At 36.3% G+C, this 16,506-nt stretch overlaps 1 protein-coding gene across 1 annotated transcript in view; it reads left to right on the top strand.

The window, feature by feature from the left end:
- GNAQ (G protein subunit alpha q) overlaps positions 1–11,915 on the top strand; it is a 128,829-nt gene extending 116,914 nt beyond the window's left edge. Inside the window, exons 6-7 of the mRNA XM_075727003.1 lie at positions 7,094–7,247; positions 10,892–11,915. Coding sequence (XP_075583118.1) covers positions 7,094–7,247; positions 10,892–11,082 — 345 coding nt within the window. The 3' untranslated portion in view covers positions 11,083–11,915. The remainder of the gene's footprint in view (positions 1–7,093; positions 7,248–10,891) is intronic.
- Positions 11,916–16,506: the final 4,591 nt, after the last annotated feature.

Genomic DNA, 16,506 nt, shown 5'->3' with positions numbered 1-16,506 from the left:
CATTGGACTGGTGCCTGTGTCAGTCTGTGTGGAGGATGGGAGAATTTTATGCTGGCATCTGTATATCATAATGAGAAAAATGGAGTAATGGCTGGCAGTATCAGTATGTCTTTATGCAATTCGGAACTGACTGCAGACATAAGCAGAGCAGGGAAGGTGCCCAGGCCAGCAGATCTTGGGGGATGGTGAAAACAGTGATCCCGCTGCTCATTTTCCATGTGCCAGCTGCCTGCAAAGCCAGGGAGGTCACAATGAGCTGTTGCTGCTGTCAGAGGGGGGTTGCTGTGAAGGTTGGCATCACTGCTGAGAATGGCTGTCAGCTACTGAGAAAGCCTTGAACCAGCTCCAGCTGCACATTTTGGTACATTAGTTATTCACAAGTTTCTTTCTGCAGCCTTTTCCGTTGAAGCTAAAAAAAAGATTTTTCTGGAAGCAATTTGGTGAGGTAGAGCTGGCTCATAAAATCAGATCTAGTGCTTGAACAAACTACTAAATACTGCCTGCTCCCCACTGTTCCTGTCCTCTTTTCGAAGAGCCAACGCTGTCTTGCTTGGTTTGGCAAGGCTTCCTTCATATTGCATCTGACAGAAGGTCAGATCCCCAGTGCTGGCCTTTTTTAATATTCCTTGTAATCCTATCCCTATTTCCATAAAAATACTGTAATGTTGAACTGTTTCTTACATAAGAAAAAGTGCACCCTGTTAATGACAAGCATTTTTCAGAACAGTAATTCAACAATTTCACCTTGTCAAACATTCTTTAATTAAACTGATTAAAAATATTACGGCAGTAAAGTTGCATATCTGTTTAATAAAGGAAAATGGTGAGCATGCAATGGTACAAGCTATTGTTAGCAACAACAAAAAAATGTTTAAGAGGCATTTTAGAGAAAAATAAGCAGTATTGTTGGAGAAATTACTTCTGGAACAAAAATAGTTTTATCTGCCATGACATCCATAAAAGCTGATTTGCTTTCAAAGTCATTGGATAAACAGAGGTGAAAGACTGCAGAAGGTTAAGCAGACACTGATTAGTCAAAAAATAAATGGCTTCATATTTTTTGATTAATCCTTGAATCATTCTAAAATGAAATAGTGAAGCCATGTTAGAATGTTTAATCTGTTATGGTAAACTCAGGACCTATATTGCTTTATCTGCTCAAGCAGATCAAATCTTCTTAAAAATCTCGAGAACATTTTTCAATCCCCACAAAACATCTACAGAGTACACATCTGAGTAATAAAATATCAAAATGTCTGTTCACCATCCTTAATACAATTCCTGTCAATTTCCCTCTGAAATAATTGCAAAGGGTTTATAAATGCAATTTCATGATCAATGGGAAAGGCATGAAGAGCCCAGAGCCCATATCCTATGAAGACAGGGTGAGGGACCAGAGCTTGTTTACTCTAGTGAAGAGAACACTAATATTTCCCAACCAATATTTGAAGAGCTACAAGTGTGCCATGGAGCCAAATTTTTCTAGGTAGACAATACAACAAATTGTGGCTTGGGATGTTCAGGTTGTATATTAGGAAACATTTTTCCCTTGGGTGTTAGTTTAACAGTGGGACAGGGAAACCAGAGAGGTATTGAAATCTCCATCTGTAGAAGCTTTCAAGACTTGCTAAGACAAAGCCATGACTGACCTGCTCCTGTGTTATCAGAAGTCCTACTTGAATGAAAGACTAAACTAGATGAACTCTAGAGATGCCTTCCAGCCAACACTTCAGAGTCAATACTCTGCTGCCGTTTCAGTGGTGTTTCAGTGGAAGATGTGTGATAGTCACTGTGAGCACTTACAGCTGCTTACATTTAAACAAATTAAATATGGGGTTGTTACTCATTTGTGTTGTATGGTGCTTAATGGTACCAGCACTGCAGCAGCATCCCTGCTGATGTTTATGTACATAATCATGCTCTCTATGTTCTCTTAGGTTATAATAGTAACTGCTGTCATCCAATTGTAGTGTTTTTACCACTGGTAGACCTAGCACTTACTCAGAAGCCATCCAGGCAGTCAGACCCTGAATGTGTATTGGGTAGGAGCAGTACTACTGTTATATCAAGAGTCTGATTTTGGACTAAACTGTAAATTACTGTTTCTAATTTTATAATGAGTAGTTTCTGGTGAAATAAAGGCAAAATTCTTCTCCAGATGTAAGTGTTCCAGTGTCTTAGTGCAGCAAATGGGAAGAGCTACTTAGAAATGGAAGAGCATATGATGATACTTTCCTACTTCTTTCCTGACAGAGCATCGGACAGCAAGATCTTGACTTAAGCCTAATGATAAGCAAAGGAGTAGCTTTGCAGAAGTACATGCTATTTATAGTTATAATTGCTGAATCCAGCTTCTTTACATGTTAATAAGATAAGAAATTAATTATTCTCCTAATGTTCACATTCAGAGCTTGTGTTGGGTATTTGTCAGCTATCCCCACATTAAGTTGACTGTGCTTGCTTTTCATTATAACTATGCTGAGTTCTTTAGTGTCAAGTTTAACAAAAAAAGTCCTTAAATTAAAAATACAGATTGCAATGTTTTTTTAGGAAGTCCGTCACTTTCCATTAGTAGTGAAGCTACATTTCATCTCTGTGCTTCCTCTGTTGTTCCTTTGCCTTCTGTTAGACTTCCTGACTCTTCTCTGTTAAAACAGAAACTGTGAAAAGCAAATGGTTTTATTCAATATGTGGGGTAGTTTCAAAAGGAGAAGCCAGAGGCTAATTGTTTCATAATTACATATTAATTTCAAGTTTACACTGCTGGCTTACGGGACAGTTTTTAAAAAAGTGCTGGGAGTTTAGTATGTATTTAATGAGATCCTGTCTACCTTCCTGTTACAAATAGGAAAAGGGAAAAAAACCAGTAAGATTTCCCATAATTCAGGCAACTGGTAAGCATTTTTATTTACTTGCTAAGGAAGGGCTCAGTTACAGAAAGACCACTCACCTGAAGGTTGGAGTTATAGGGAGGGAGCAGAAGAGATAGACCCTTCAGGTTTTATTACGACTACACACCAAGAGAAGATAGAGCTATGATCAGTGTACAGTGAGTATCTGTCTTCTCTTTAGGGCATGTTAACTACTTTATTTTCTTACACTTTGCTAGTATTGTCCATACTATAAGTGCAGTTCATGGCACTAAGAAGAGGCAGAAATAGTAAAAAAACCCAACCTTAGTGTGATGATGTCCGTTTACTAGGTTTTTTCCCCTCCTCTGGGCCCCCTTGAGTTTTCAACTATGGTATTATTACTAGGTCTATGCATAATAAAGTTATAAAAGAACTGGAAAAAAACCCCAAACCCCAGACTTAACATTCAGTTACAGATTTTGGATTTCCATGGTTTGATCTTTAGATGTCAAAACTATGATGTTAACATGACATATGACTGCAGTAACAGCCCTGTAATTTATGATGTCAGATACAACTGACATTTTTCATTCAGAGGATTCGTGGGGATAATACAAATGCTAAAATAAGCAAGATCTGTAGGAAGAGGCAATAATTTTATTAGACCAGCTGATAGAACCAGAGAAAACAGACAAGCTCATGGACAATTCCTTCATGACATCATTGCATCTAAGATTAAGGTTTTCTTCCAGTGAAATAGCATTGACTATAGCAGTCATTTAGTAATATGTTATGTACGTCATGCAGTGAAGTGAAAAGGAATTGTCTTAATATCTTTACAAGGCTTTGCAAGACACTTGTTAAATACATGAATGATAGGAAATCTGCACTGAATCCCTGCAATTGACTGATCTGTCCTTTTAAAGTGCTAGCAGTACCATCTTACTACATATGTCTTTTGTGAAGATGTATTTGTCTGTGGAGCATTACAATGTGGCATACATTCAGAGAAGATAACCGGTGATACCCGAAGTCTTCTTTCCACACTTCTGTTGTAAGGGCAGAACATAGATAGCGTTGTGTGGTCTTTTCCTTGAGAAGGATCGTGGAAATTCATAGACCTGTCAGTTATGGATCTTAAGGAGAGTGCCCTTTTTCTTAACTCATTTGGACAGCTTGTCATCCTTTGCCAAGTCCATAGAAAATGTATCTGCAGCCTTCCTGATGGCTTAATCCCTGCTGTTCGCTTCATCCTGCAGATGGAGGTGTGGTAAGGGCCATTCTGTAGTGATGTATACTCTGAAATAATCCCTATACTGAGATAGTTTCTGTTCCTCAAGCGCTACCATTTGTTGCGCAAGACTTTACTGTCTTACTTGCCCAATATCATCAGCTGGTATGACTGTACAGGGCAAGATCCTCGTACTGTAAGAAATAATTCTACTTCAGTGGGTTCTGGCAATATAATGTGTGTTTTTTATCATTTCCCACAATTCTCTGACTTGCAGTTAATTTTGTTTAGGACCGGGTAATTTAATACAAAATTAGCAAGGGCAGCAGTCTACTGCTGTTGCCTCTTTAAAGCCTGTTCTCCTAGATTCAGGAATAGATTCTGATTTATCCTGGCTCTTCCTGGAAATATGGTTAACTGGATGACTTTTAGAGGCAAGTGGCTTATGTATGAAATGAAGCTTTGACTATACTAAAGAATACAGTGAAGTGAATGAGGCTGGGATAATCTGGTAGTGTTTTATTGACTTCATACTGACATCCTGAACTATGTATTTTTTCCTAAAGCAGGTGAGCATTTCTTTCAGTTCTGTTAGACTGCACATATTGGCCGCTTCTGTAAACTTCTTAAGGCTGTAATTATTTCCTTTGATACTGCATTATTTTTCCTGAAGCAGCTCTTTTACAGTTCTTCTACACTGCCTGCTTAGTAGTATCCTTTTTTGGCATCCCAGATTGGCTTTGAATTAATTGAACTATCTCTGAAATCATGGAAACCTGCTTCATCTCTGACCTGTCTGTTGAGTGGAATCCTTAGTACATACCTCATCAGGGAAGGGTTTAAATCACATGCCTCAAATCAAGTCTGAAAGGATTTGAGAGACATTTATAAATTCATAATATGAAAAAAGTGATTCTGTGGAATGCAGTTCGTATAATACAAGACATACTCTTCTTACATTGGAAATACAATATTTTTTTCTTTGTTGTATATGTCTCCTGGTTTTTTTAATGATATGCAGCACTTAAAGAGTTAATGTTTTAGCCCATAGGATGCCAGAAATTGTTTTAGGCATGGTATCAATGTAGCTTTAGTCTACGTGCCTTTTCTGCTTCATCTTGTTTGGCATCCCTTTCAAACAGAAAATGAAAATGTGCTCTGGGTCTAGTAACAATGCAAAACAGTTTTCTTGAGCTTTCCTGGAGGAAGGGTCATAAATTTATCCAAACCAATTTATTTATTTTGTCTTTGCAATTCTGTGTTATGTATACAGAAAAAAATCAGCATTATAGATTAAAATATTGCAGCCCTCTTGAAGGGTTTCTGTGAAAAGCAGGAACACTTACTCTAGAGAAGTAATTTCATTGTGTTTTCTGTGCACTTTTCTTACTGGGAAGTTTTCAGTAGCTTATAAATTTACTGTGAAAGAACACTGCTAATTGAGTCATGACACTGTTTCACCTTCTGACTGTCACATTAGAAGATACCATGTGTTAATGAGTTTAGGTAAATACAATTTAAACAGTAGTTTGTAAGTTTACATTCCCTTCTCTTTTTCCATCAGCTGTAAAAGTGTAGTAGTTCCCATTGCCTTTCTGTAAGGCCTTGTTTAGAGAAGAAGTCTGTACAGAATGTTGAGAAGAAAACATGGTCTGATTAACAATTAGTCTAAGGACTTAGGTTTTATGCTGAGCTCTGTTACATTTCACTTTTTCTCCTTTCTGAATGAAATCCTGGCACCACTGAAATCAATGTGAGTCGTAAGAACTGACTGCAAGAAAGCAAAGGTTTTACTCCTCTGCATTAGTTTCTTAATCTATAAATTCAGCTATTTATTTTCACCCACCATTCCAGCATGCAGTGAAGTTTGATAAATTGCTTGAAGATTCTGTGGTGACATAAGAGACCAAACCATCAACTTCTACAAAATGGTATTTTCTTAGGGTTTGTTTTTGGGTTTTTTGTTGTTGATGGTGGTGGTTTTTTTAAAGTTCATACTATTCATGCTTACGTCGGTCTCTTTAAAATGCAAAGTAATGCAAGTAAAGATACGTTTATTGCAAAACTGTTGAGTTATCTGACAGATTGTTATATGGCTCAGCAACAGCAGCCTCTGCAGGGTTCACTTCTTTGCTGTTGTTCTCTGGAGCCCCATTTGGTGGTGAAACAGGTTTTTTTAGGGGGCTGCACCTTTAAATAATAATAATAAAAAGAGAAGTTAATTCCTTTGCTTTGAACTCAGTTTGTTCTCACTCTGTATTAACCACATCATGTCGGCCTAACAGTTCTTCAGAGCTGTATCAAATTATAACATAATTTTACAGTGACAGAAAAGTGTTACAAATAGAACTGTAGGCTTCACTTCCATTTCAGCTGTAATGCAAAGTAGTTTTCAGGAGTAATTAAGCAATTAAAGTAAAGGCTAACCCAATGGTGTTAGAAACAAATTTAGCAATTTACAGATTTTTAAGATTTTATGTCATAAGCCTTTGGTGTTGATGAAGTGTTCTCAGGTTTGAAATTTACTTGCAACTACTTTAAAGCTGACCTCTTTCTAAGAATTATCTAAATCTGCATTTAAAGTTTAGGAAAGGCCTATAAGCTAAATAATGTTCTTAAACCTTGAACTGGTTCTTATGTCTTGGTGTGGTATACTTGTCCCTACCATGAATGATATGCATTTCAATACCCACCAGTTTGTTGGCTGGTCATAATAACTGTGCATACTTGGACTTTACAAATGTACCTGTTACAGCTTTCATGTTCATGACCTGTGTTTTAATTTAGTTTAAACCGCTTGAATTTGCAAAAGAAAAATGGCTGCATATTTAATTAACTGTTTACTTTTTAATTGTAATTTAATTACTTGAACCTTACATATTGGTAGGAAGGTGCAAAACATGAAATGGATCCATTTACCAAATAAAGTGAAGTTGCATTAATTTATTTCAAAAAAATTTAAAGATTTATTTTCATGACCACCAGAATTCCACTGTCTTTTTCATTCCAGAATCGAATGGAAGAAAGCAAAGCACTCTTTAGGACAATTATCACATATCCATGGTTCCAGAACTCTTCAGTCATTCTGTTCTTAAATAAAAAAGATCTCTTAGAGGAGAAAATTATGTACTCCCATCTAGTTGATTATTTTCCAGAATATGATGGTAAGTATAATGACATCAGAGCTCACACTCTATTTACACTGCAGTAATGACAAATTGTAATAGGCTTATCCAAATGCTAGACAGATAGATCCTTTGATATATTTTGCTCTTTAAACAAATAAAGAAAGGTGCTTTGCCATTTTTAATCATCTAAATTTTTAAAATATTGTTGAACTCTTGTGGGATTTTTTAGACTGCTAGGATTTCATTTTATACTGTAATTAATTGTGGGTAGGATGGCAGAACCTTTCATTGGAAATTGTTACTTTTAGATGAGTGTTGTCATATTAGCAGTGAACCACATTCTGTCCTTTTTCATGAGTTAGGGTGAGGGTTTAAACAGAAGTATAGAAGCTAAAAAGAAATAAAAATGCACTCCTTGCTTTTACACATTGTCTCCCATATGCTTTTTTTTGAGGTTTGGTTTTGTGCAAGGTTGAACATTGAGGGGAAGTGTCATAACCTCTCTGTGGCACTCAGAGAAACCAGTACCATTCCTTCCACCCTTTTGTTGTACTTCTGTTTTTCTTTTGTTTTAATTTTACATTGTTTATGTGAAGCTTAGTGTGCTTGTCCATAAAAAAATTATGTGGATTGTACAGCTGTTTCTACTAAAACTGTACTTTCAGAAAGTTCTCCTGAGGTAAACTGAGTGGAGGCCTTGGTAACAGAGAAGAATCAAACTCATATAATAAGAGGTCTAAAGAACTAAATGCTCCTATTTTTGAAAAAAAAGAAAACGTGTTTTGTCCTGCCAGGGAGAGAATACCAGATTGAAAGCTGAATTAAATGTTAAATCTCTCATGTTCAAATATGGAGAGTAATAATAGGAAAAATTTACATTTTGTTTCCTGTTTAAGAGGAAGGAAACAGCGAACAGCCTGCAGTATCAGACTGTATTATTTATGAGTCAGTGTAAGTTTAGTTTCGTAGTGCTATACAGAAAAGAACTGGCAGTTGAATAGAAATATGCTTATTCTTTCGAGTTTACTTCATATGACAATTCCCCTAGATGACATCCTGAAGGTGAGAAGACTCTGCAGTCTGCTCTGTTATCACCACTCAAGTGGTGATAAAGCCCGTGTTAAATGCTTGTCCAGAAACACCAGAAAAAATTCAACCACTCAGCTCAGAAAAACCCTATTTCTCCTGTCACTTGCCATTGGCGAGGGAAAAAAAGATTATGGACTGGTAGGGCTGTTGGAGTCAAGACCTGGAAGTCTTCAAGAGTCTTTTGTCTGTTAGTTCTGTAGGTCTTCTGGATTTAACTCTACAGACAAGGTTATGGTTTGATTTGATTTCTTCTGGTGACAGCGTGCGGTCTGTGGCTTGCAGATGTCACCGTGTGGTCCCCTCTTCAGTCCCAGCACACTGGGGATGTGGGAGCAGGAGGATTTGAGGAAGGGATCAGAATTAGCTATTTTACAGCTGAATCACTTCTCCCATCTGTTTGCCTGCACGAGGGAGAAAGTAGTGTAGGGATGAGCCCTGCTAGCCAGGATGGCAAATTGCACTGATTAAATTAAGCTAAGCAGTTCTGCTGCACGGTGTATCGTAACAGCATTGGAAGGGGGACTGAGGCATGCTCAGGGGTTAGTGTATTGCATAAAGACATCCTTGTGTGGCTAGTACTATAAGTCTGACTCAGACTGGAATGAAGAGCTGGGAGAGGGAGAGAGGACAAAGACAAAAAGGGGCCCTAGTTGGGAGGAAAAGAAGAGAAAAATACTGATGTAGTACTTCTTACATAGATCTTAAATGTATCATGTAGAGACACTTTTTGAAAACTGATTAGGGAGCAGTGGACAAGAAACTGACTGATTTATATGGCAGTTCTTTTCCAAGCCTCCATATTATTTAGATCACAACCACTTTGCAGTCTAAATTTAACATGGATTCACTCAGTTTTTTTCTGAATTCCTGCCGGTCATTAATGTTTTTCCTAACCCCAATTTTCCATACTTGAATTTCAGTCAGATGAAAATTTAAATTACATGTTAGTCAGTAGAGGTGTGATTAGGTAAGCAAATTGGGATACAGGCTTTGAAAATTGCAGTGCAGTAGCCTTTGAGAGCATGCTGTGTCTAGCTGCTATGAAACTGTTTAACAAGATTCTAGGAAGTTCTTTAAAACAGTAAGTCTTCTATTTTGAAGAAATCATTGTCTTTGAAAGTCTAAGAGTTTTCTTCACAAATACTGCAAATTTATTTGTGGTAGTGTGAGACCTACTGTTGCTGCTGTTTCTGTAACAGTCTGAGTGACCAAGCCAAAGTAGACCCTGTTGTGTTTTAGAAGCTGTGGAAGTGTTGAACAGCCCTCTGTCCTGCTTCAGAGAGCTTGTGATCTGGTTACATCCCTAAATCTCAGGAAATGTGTAATCTGTATGTGTGTATGTATGTACATACATGTTCATGTGCATATACCCATATATTGCAGAATCTTACTCCCTCTCTACATAGATTTGCAACACACCAGAAAGTATGTGATTTCTCTTCCATGCATTCCCTACCTAAATTTTATGGAGTTACCCAAATTGGAAGTATTAGCAATTGTAAGCTTGAAGTATTAAAAATAAGGTTTATTTTCCAATTGTTGAAAAATATGTGGGCTTGGACTAACCCCCAAAGTACAGATTTCATAACTACTGAAGGACAGAGCTACAAATAACAGCTGTGCACTGGTATTTATAATGCCATGTAACACGACCAGGACTAGTGAAGAGAATAGGAGGAGGAGGCAGCACAGAAAACATGCACGTTCTGTAGAAACCCACGTTTCAGAAACAGGAGAGCAAGGGAATAATGGCCTTCAGAAATGGCACTGGAATAATGGCACAGAATTCAACAGCTTGTGGCTAATGTTCTTGCTTCTGCACTGCTCTTTTGGCTGTGAATGTGAATGAATCCTCACTGTTCCAGGCTGGAAGTCATTACTTTACCTTCTGTCTTCTGTAAAGCTGAACGTGTGGTTTGGTTACATAGACTCTGCATCCTTCTGAGAATTACAACCCTAATTTAGATCTGACGGGATCATTATCATATATAATTTAGATAACAAGTGATTTGTTAGAACATGAGCCTTTTGCAATCAAACAGCTTCAGCTGGAGAGCGTGTGTATTTTATTATCACTAAAGTAAATGAAGTTCTATTGGTAATAGTGTCAGACCAGTTCAGGATATAGTTTCATTATGCTACCCATTAAAATCCTCATAAACTAGTAAATGTTGCAGTGCTAAAAGAACTTAAGTATAATTTAAATATAGTAGGTGTAGACTAAACATTCACCAATTCTATTAACATTTTAAAATATTTATTAGTCTAGCTAATTTTTCATTTTTTATTCCATGCAGTTATAAATCATATGTTTTAAACATCATCTTACCAAAGAATGAGGATAGTCAGCAGAAAAAGAGCAGCTTTGACATAATAGCTCTAACTTGATGAACTTTTGAAATTTCCTTCTATCTTTATTTTTCATAGTTCCTACAAGGAAAAAGGTAGCCACTGTATGATACTATTGATTAGTAAAAAGTTCCCTGTCTTTTACATGAGGACCACAGACTGACCTTTTCTTGTTTTCTGTTAAAGAAGTTCAGATATTGAATCAGCTTTAAGAACACTGACTTTCTCTTCTTAATCATCAGGACCACAACGGGATGCACAAGCAGCACGAGAGTTCATCCTGAAGATGTTCGTAGACCTGAATCCAGACAGTGACAAAATTATCTACTCCCACTTCACATGCGCTACAGACACAGAGAATATCCGCTTCGTCTTTGCTGCTGTCAAGGACACGATCCTACAGTTAAACCTGAAGGAGTACAACCTGGTCTAACTGTGCCTAGGAGGCCCTCCAAAACAAATTTTGTGTGATTAAAGATATACAAGAGGGACTGTATAATCTGTGAAAACAATTTGCGTAATACTAATTTATTGCCGGCCTGGACTCTGTGAATGTCCACAGAGTTTGTAGTTAATATTATGATTTTATTTAAACTATACGGAGGAAAACCAAAAGATGCTGAAGTACATTCACAGCACATTTCCTCATTTTTTAGGCAAAACCTTGTGACTCAATGTGTTTTAAATTCTCAGTTGTACATTTACAAAAGATAGCAGTTTTTTGCTATTGAAGCAAAATCAAGCTGTTTTCCTCTTTCCCTGACCCTTACTCTCTCCTTCCTTCCCCTTCCCACTTATCTTTTACAAGGTACAATGGCCTTTTTTTTCCCAGTTGCATTCCTGGGTGAAACATTTTCTGTTGAGTGATTTGGTCAGGAAAATACTATCATCAGAACTTAAGTCATCAGTCATTCTAATTTTACAGTATGTACTTTCTCTGAAGGATCAAAAGTATTGATACTGTGATTTTTAAATTCTCGACATGGGTGTCTTCATTCTGTCTTCACTTTTGGGACTAGAATATTGGGATTGCAAAATAGAATTACAATTGTCTAAGGATATTAAATTTAACCATATTTTCACAGTTCAGAAAGGTGCACAGAAGACAGTAATGAAATAATTAAGACACAACCTGGGATGTACGTGGAATATGTTAGAATCTCTTTTTAATTGCCATGTGCCATTTTTTTCTCTCTTCTTTTATTCACAAATGCCAAATAGAAATGTCATAGACACTACATTTTCCCCAGTGGCTACAGCCTGAAACAGTGGGTTTTTTTCAGTTGTGTGGGGTTTTTTTTCTTAAGTTAGAGCTTTTTTAAGTGTTCTTTTTCCACAGTAGAAAAATTATTTTTATTGTATAAAATTAATGTTGCCAAATCTGGCTTTTTATAAAACCAATGCTCTTGAAACATAAAATACTGATTGAAATGCCAAACTGATGGGTTGGGAACTGACCTGATTGAGTCAACTGCCAAATGATGAACAAACAGTTTCAGCTCATACGTTCCCTTTTTTAGAAAGTGTTCCATTTTCTAATGCCAAAACCAACAGTGTGAATGAATATGCTACGAGGTGCACCATGCACATGCATGTGGTCTACTAATTTAAAGACAGTTTAAATCTCTCCTTATGTCAGATACGGCATGAGATTGTTTTCTGTAATAATATCAAGGCACCTGTAGTTGTATAAAAAGAAACTATTGATGACAGATCACGTTCCGGAACCTTTCTTGATAAGGTTGCTTGTTAACTAACTGATTCACAGACATTTGATAGGCTTTCATGCAAAATAGCCTCTCTCAATGTTCTTTAGAAAAGATTTATTAATGTAAATGAAACAGTGAGAAAATCATTCTTGAAATTTAAATGTGCAATTTTTTAACAACAAAAATGCAGCACACATTGATGAGCCTTTATTCTGCAGCTTAGGTTGAAAGGTGTTTTTTGACCAGGTGCATGATTGCTAGCAAACTACAGAAAACTCAGAGTTCAGACATGTAATTGGATTGATTATCTGCAATGCCAAGTAGCACTAGAGTGCACTTAACACAGAAATTGCTGCCTCATAGCAGCAGATGGGAGGTGGAAAAAAATAATGGCTTGTTAGTTGATTACCAAAGTTAACAATAAATACTAATGAGACGTTTTTCATCCTTAACCCTCCCAACTCCAAAACAACAATAAGAAGAACAGTTGCTATTTTTTGCTCCCTCTTAAAACACCTTGTAATTTAAAACTGGTTGTAGGTATAGTGCAATTATGAATGCTATAATCATTGTACATACATCTATATATATATATGGCAGCATCCATATTGGCTTTGTAATCATTAATTTTTGGCAAATTGAATGTGCTGTATTGATATGTATCTATGTAATTGTATTGTATGTCTTATAGCTAATTCACATTTTAAATAATGTTATTTTATTTACTTTTTTAAGAGAGAAGAATGTAAATTTTGTCAGTTTATTTCTGACTAGGGATTTGTTGTTGTTTTTTATTTACAAAACAAAAAAAAATTACTATAGTACAGAGCGGTACTAGCATCGTGCTGTATAAAATCATTTGCACATTCCTGAGTAGAAGTAAATTGGAGACACCCAGACAGAGGCCATTCAAAACAATGCTTAAATCTTGTCAGGGCTTTATACAGGTGTAGAAACCAGTCTTACTAGAAGAATTTAAGCCATTACATCTAGGATTGGAACATAAGCTTTTAAATACAAATTTAATTTATATTTGGCAGATTCACATTAGGTTACTTTTATAATAGGCTTTATTAGAAAACTAAATTTAGACATATTTCAAACCATTGTACATAAGTACAAATGGGTATATGCTGTTGACCTAAAAATACCATGAAAAAATACAGAACATCAGATCAGTCAAACAGTCTTTCAGAAACTGCAGAAACTTTAGATATAACAACAACAACCAAAAAGTCACTATTGTTAACGATTTTAAGGAGTTAAAGCATTTTATTTAATAAAGCTAAAGCAGGTAGATCTAGGTTATAAAAAGTGACACTGACATTCTGAATAGGGGATCAGAGCAGTGACTCTTACATACAGCATTACAAAATTGGTCCTGATTCTTGCTATACACACAACAGAGTTTCTGTTTTCACAGTTCCACTGTTGATAATATCCTTTCTTTTAACCTGGGAATACATTGCCCACGCTGGATTCAGTGCTATGAATGGAACTGTAGCCAAAAAAGAAAAAAAAAAAAAAAAAAAAGACAGTGGTGTCTAACAAAGGTTTGAGTTTGTTTGTTTGTTTTTTAATTTGTCTTGTTTTGTTATGGGGTATTGGGTGGGGGAGAAGGAAATGTGATTCTAAGTTTTGTATAAAAACAAAACAGAAGTTTACTCATGCTTTATAGTTATATTGTGATTGCAAAAGTTTTCAAGAGTATGTGCCACTGGGCTACTTCTGGTATATTTTAGGTAAGTTGAACCTGTGGCAATGTTTAGATCATTTGAGCATGTTCTTGGGGAAAAAAAAAAAATTCGGTATGCCAAGGCAAGCTTTACATGAATCACCTAACACAGCATTGCAGTGTGACAGTTTACAAAAACATTTCCTTTTTAAATGACACAGCTGTTCCCACTTGCAGTATATTCCATTGTGGTGGTGGTGGTGGTGCTGTTGTTTTAATTGGTGGTTTCTACTATGCCTTATAGTGCTTGAGTCCAGAAGTTTGTGTAAAAGCTAAAGGCAAAAACATCAAGACAGAAACCCTTTTAACTTTGCCAAAATTATGTGATTTCTTTGAATGTCATAAATGGGGGAGGAGGGAAGGAAAACGTCTTGGGAACCTGTGTATTCTAGATGTTCACTAGCACAAGAAAGCTGTAACATGAGTTTTACAGAAACCTTAAACTTGCCTTTTTCACAAATTAACTGGCGCTGTCCTTACATATATAGGATGATGCAGCTATAAGGGCAGTTTACTTTTTATAATTCAGACTCTTTTGATTGTCAAGGTGTATGGACTGTAATTTTTAATCATACTGCCACATTATTGTGAATCACTTTTTTAAGTTTGAAAGTGGAGAAGAGACTTTATGCTGGATACCAGTCAGAATTGACTGCATGATTTGCAAAAACTCTAAATGGGGGTAAAAGGGCTGCATGTGAAGACATTGCTAGACTCCCAGCCTTTGGTTGTCAGGTGCAGAAGACTTTCAGATTACTCAACCTCATGACCCTTTCCTTGTTACACATTCTTTACAAAAGAATGAAATATTAGGAGAAAGCAAAGACATGTTAACCCACATGAAAAAATAAAATTTACCCAATTAATTTATTATATGTGCTGCTGTTCTTGGAGCTCTGTGCATAGTTATCCTGCAGACTATTAGATTAGTGAACTAATGTTAATATGCACAGCATATCAACAAGGCCTACAAATGACCTACCTCTATCTAAGAGACCAGTAAAGTAAAGTAAATATGTTTTGGAGAGACCATCCTAAGTTAGGAAATTAAAATGTCCTGATGTAGGTAATTAATTATGGTATTTTAGAAATTCACACTTCTGTAAACATGGTCCCTCTTTTGACACAAACCATGAATTCTAAAATTTAGTATGCATTAAACAACTAAAGCCATCTGTCCCTGTCCAGTTTGTTAGTTTAGTAGAGATCGTGCAAAATCACACATTTAGTTTGAGAAGTACTGGTATTTCCTCTTTTTTGGCTTTTGGTTACCCATAACATTTTGAGTTTTACCAGTCAGACCAGAAACATTTCTACATGGTCAACAGTACATTGAGGGTCACTAGCTAGTTAAAGGGATTTTACTGTAAGTTTCACTAAAGCTTTTTCACAGTAGCCATGCTGCAGGAAAAAAAGGAATAGAGGGGGATTTTGAAGATAGTGTGAAAAATACAAAGCCAGATTGATCTTACTGTAAATCTGTTGATTTGGGGTTTTTTCTCTCAAAGTACAGTCTAAGCTGAGGTCTGTTGCTGGATTCCTCATTTATCATGCTGCAGGAAATCCATATTTGATGATGGGGGGGGGGGGGGAATGCGAGGGTGGGAGGGGTGTCAGATACATTTTTAAACTTGCAGTATTTAAAAATAAAGATCATATTTGCTGTTCTTAAAGTGTCATTTAAATGCATGTATTGTGTGTTGTTTGAGGGACAGAAATAGGGGTTTTTTTAAAAAAAAAAACTAATATTGTACAGTTACTGCCCCTCAAAAATCTTGCTGGTTAAAAATACAATATTTTTGGCCATAACTTCGTACTACAGTATCTTCATTCCGTGAATTTGAGCTTTTCTGAAATATTATTTGGGCTTATCATTCTCCCAAAATGCTTCTTATGATAAATGTTGGATAGATGTATTATTCCATTATTACTTTTTCATTATATGTGCTCTGTCCTCATTGTCTAAATATTAAAATTTCCAGAATATCTTTTATTACAGCCAGAAGGCTCAAAACATTTAAGGTTTGTTACAGCAGAGACAGTATTTTGACAGTATTATTAAAGGGTTTTTTTGGCGTGTGTACAATGGAAACTTGGAAGCATGGGGGAAAAGAAATAATACTCTATATCTCACTAATAGAAAACTTTCAGAATTTGTAGACAGTGGGGTGAATTTCTTAAGCATTTTGGCTGATTGCAGTAGTACTGCAAGAGCAGACTGTTTCTTTGATCTTTTTGTTCACCTCTGTGATGACAGCAATAACGGGAAGTTGCCTACATACTGCTTTTCAGGAGTCTGGCTCATACCTGATCAACAATCAGTGGATCTCAAATCTTCATTACTGAAGAAATAGAATTTCAGGCCAGTTGCAAAAATTAGTTTGTTCTCTATTATGTGATTACAACAGTTTAG

Source organism: Pelecanus crispus, chromosome Z (genome assembly GCF_030463565.1).
Source record: "Pelecanus crispus isolate bPelCri1 chromosome Z, bPelCri1.pri, whole genome shotgun sequence".
In the NCBI taxonomy this organism is placed as follows: domain Eukaryota; kingdom Metazoa; phylum Chordata; class Aves; order Pelecaniformes; family Pelecanidae; genus Pelecanus; species Pelecanus crispus.
Note: the sequence above shows the minus strand (reverse complement) of the source record. Positions and strands in the feature narration are given on the sequence as shown.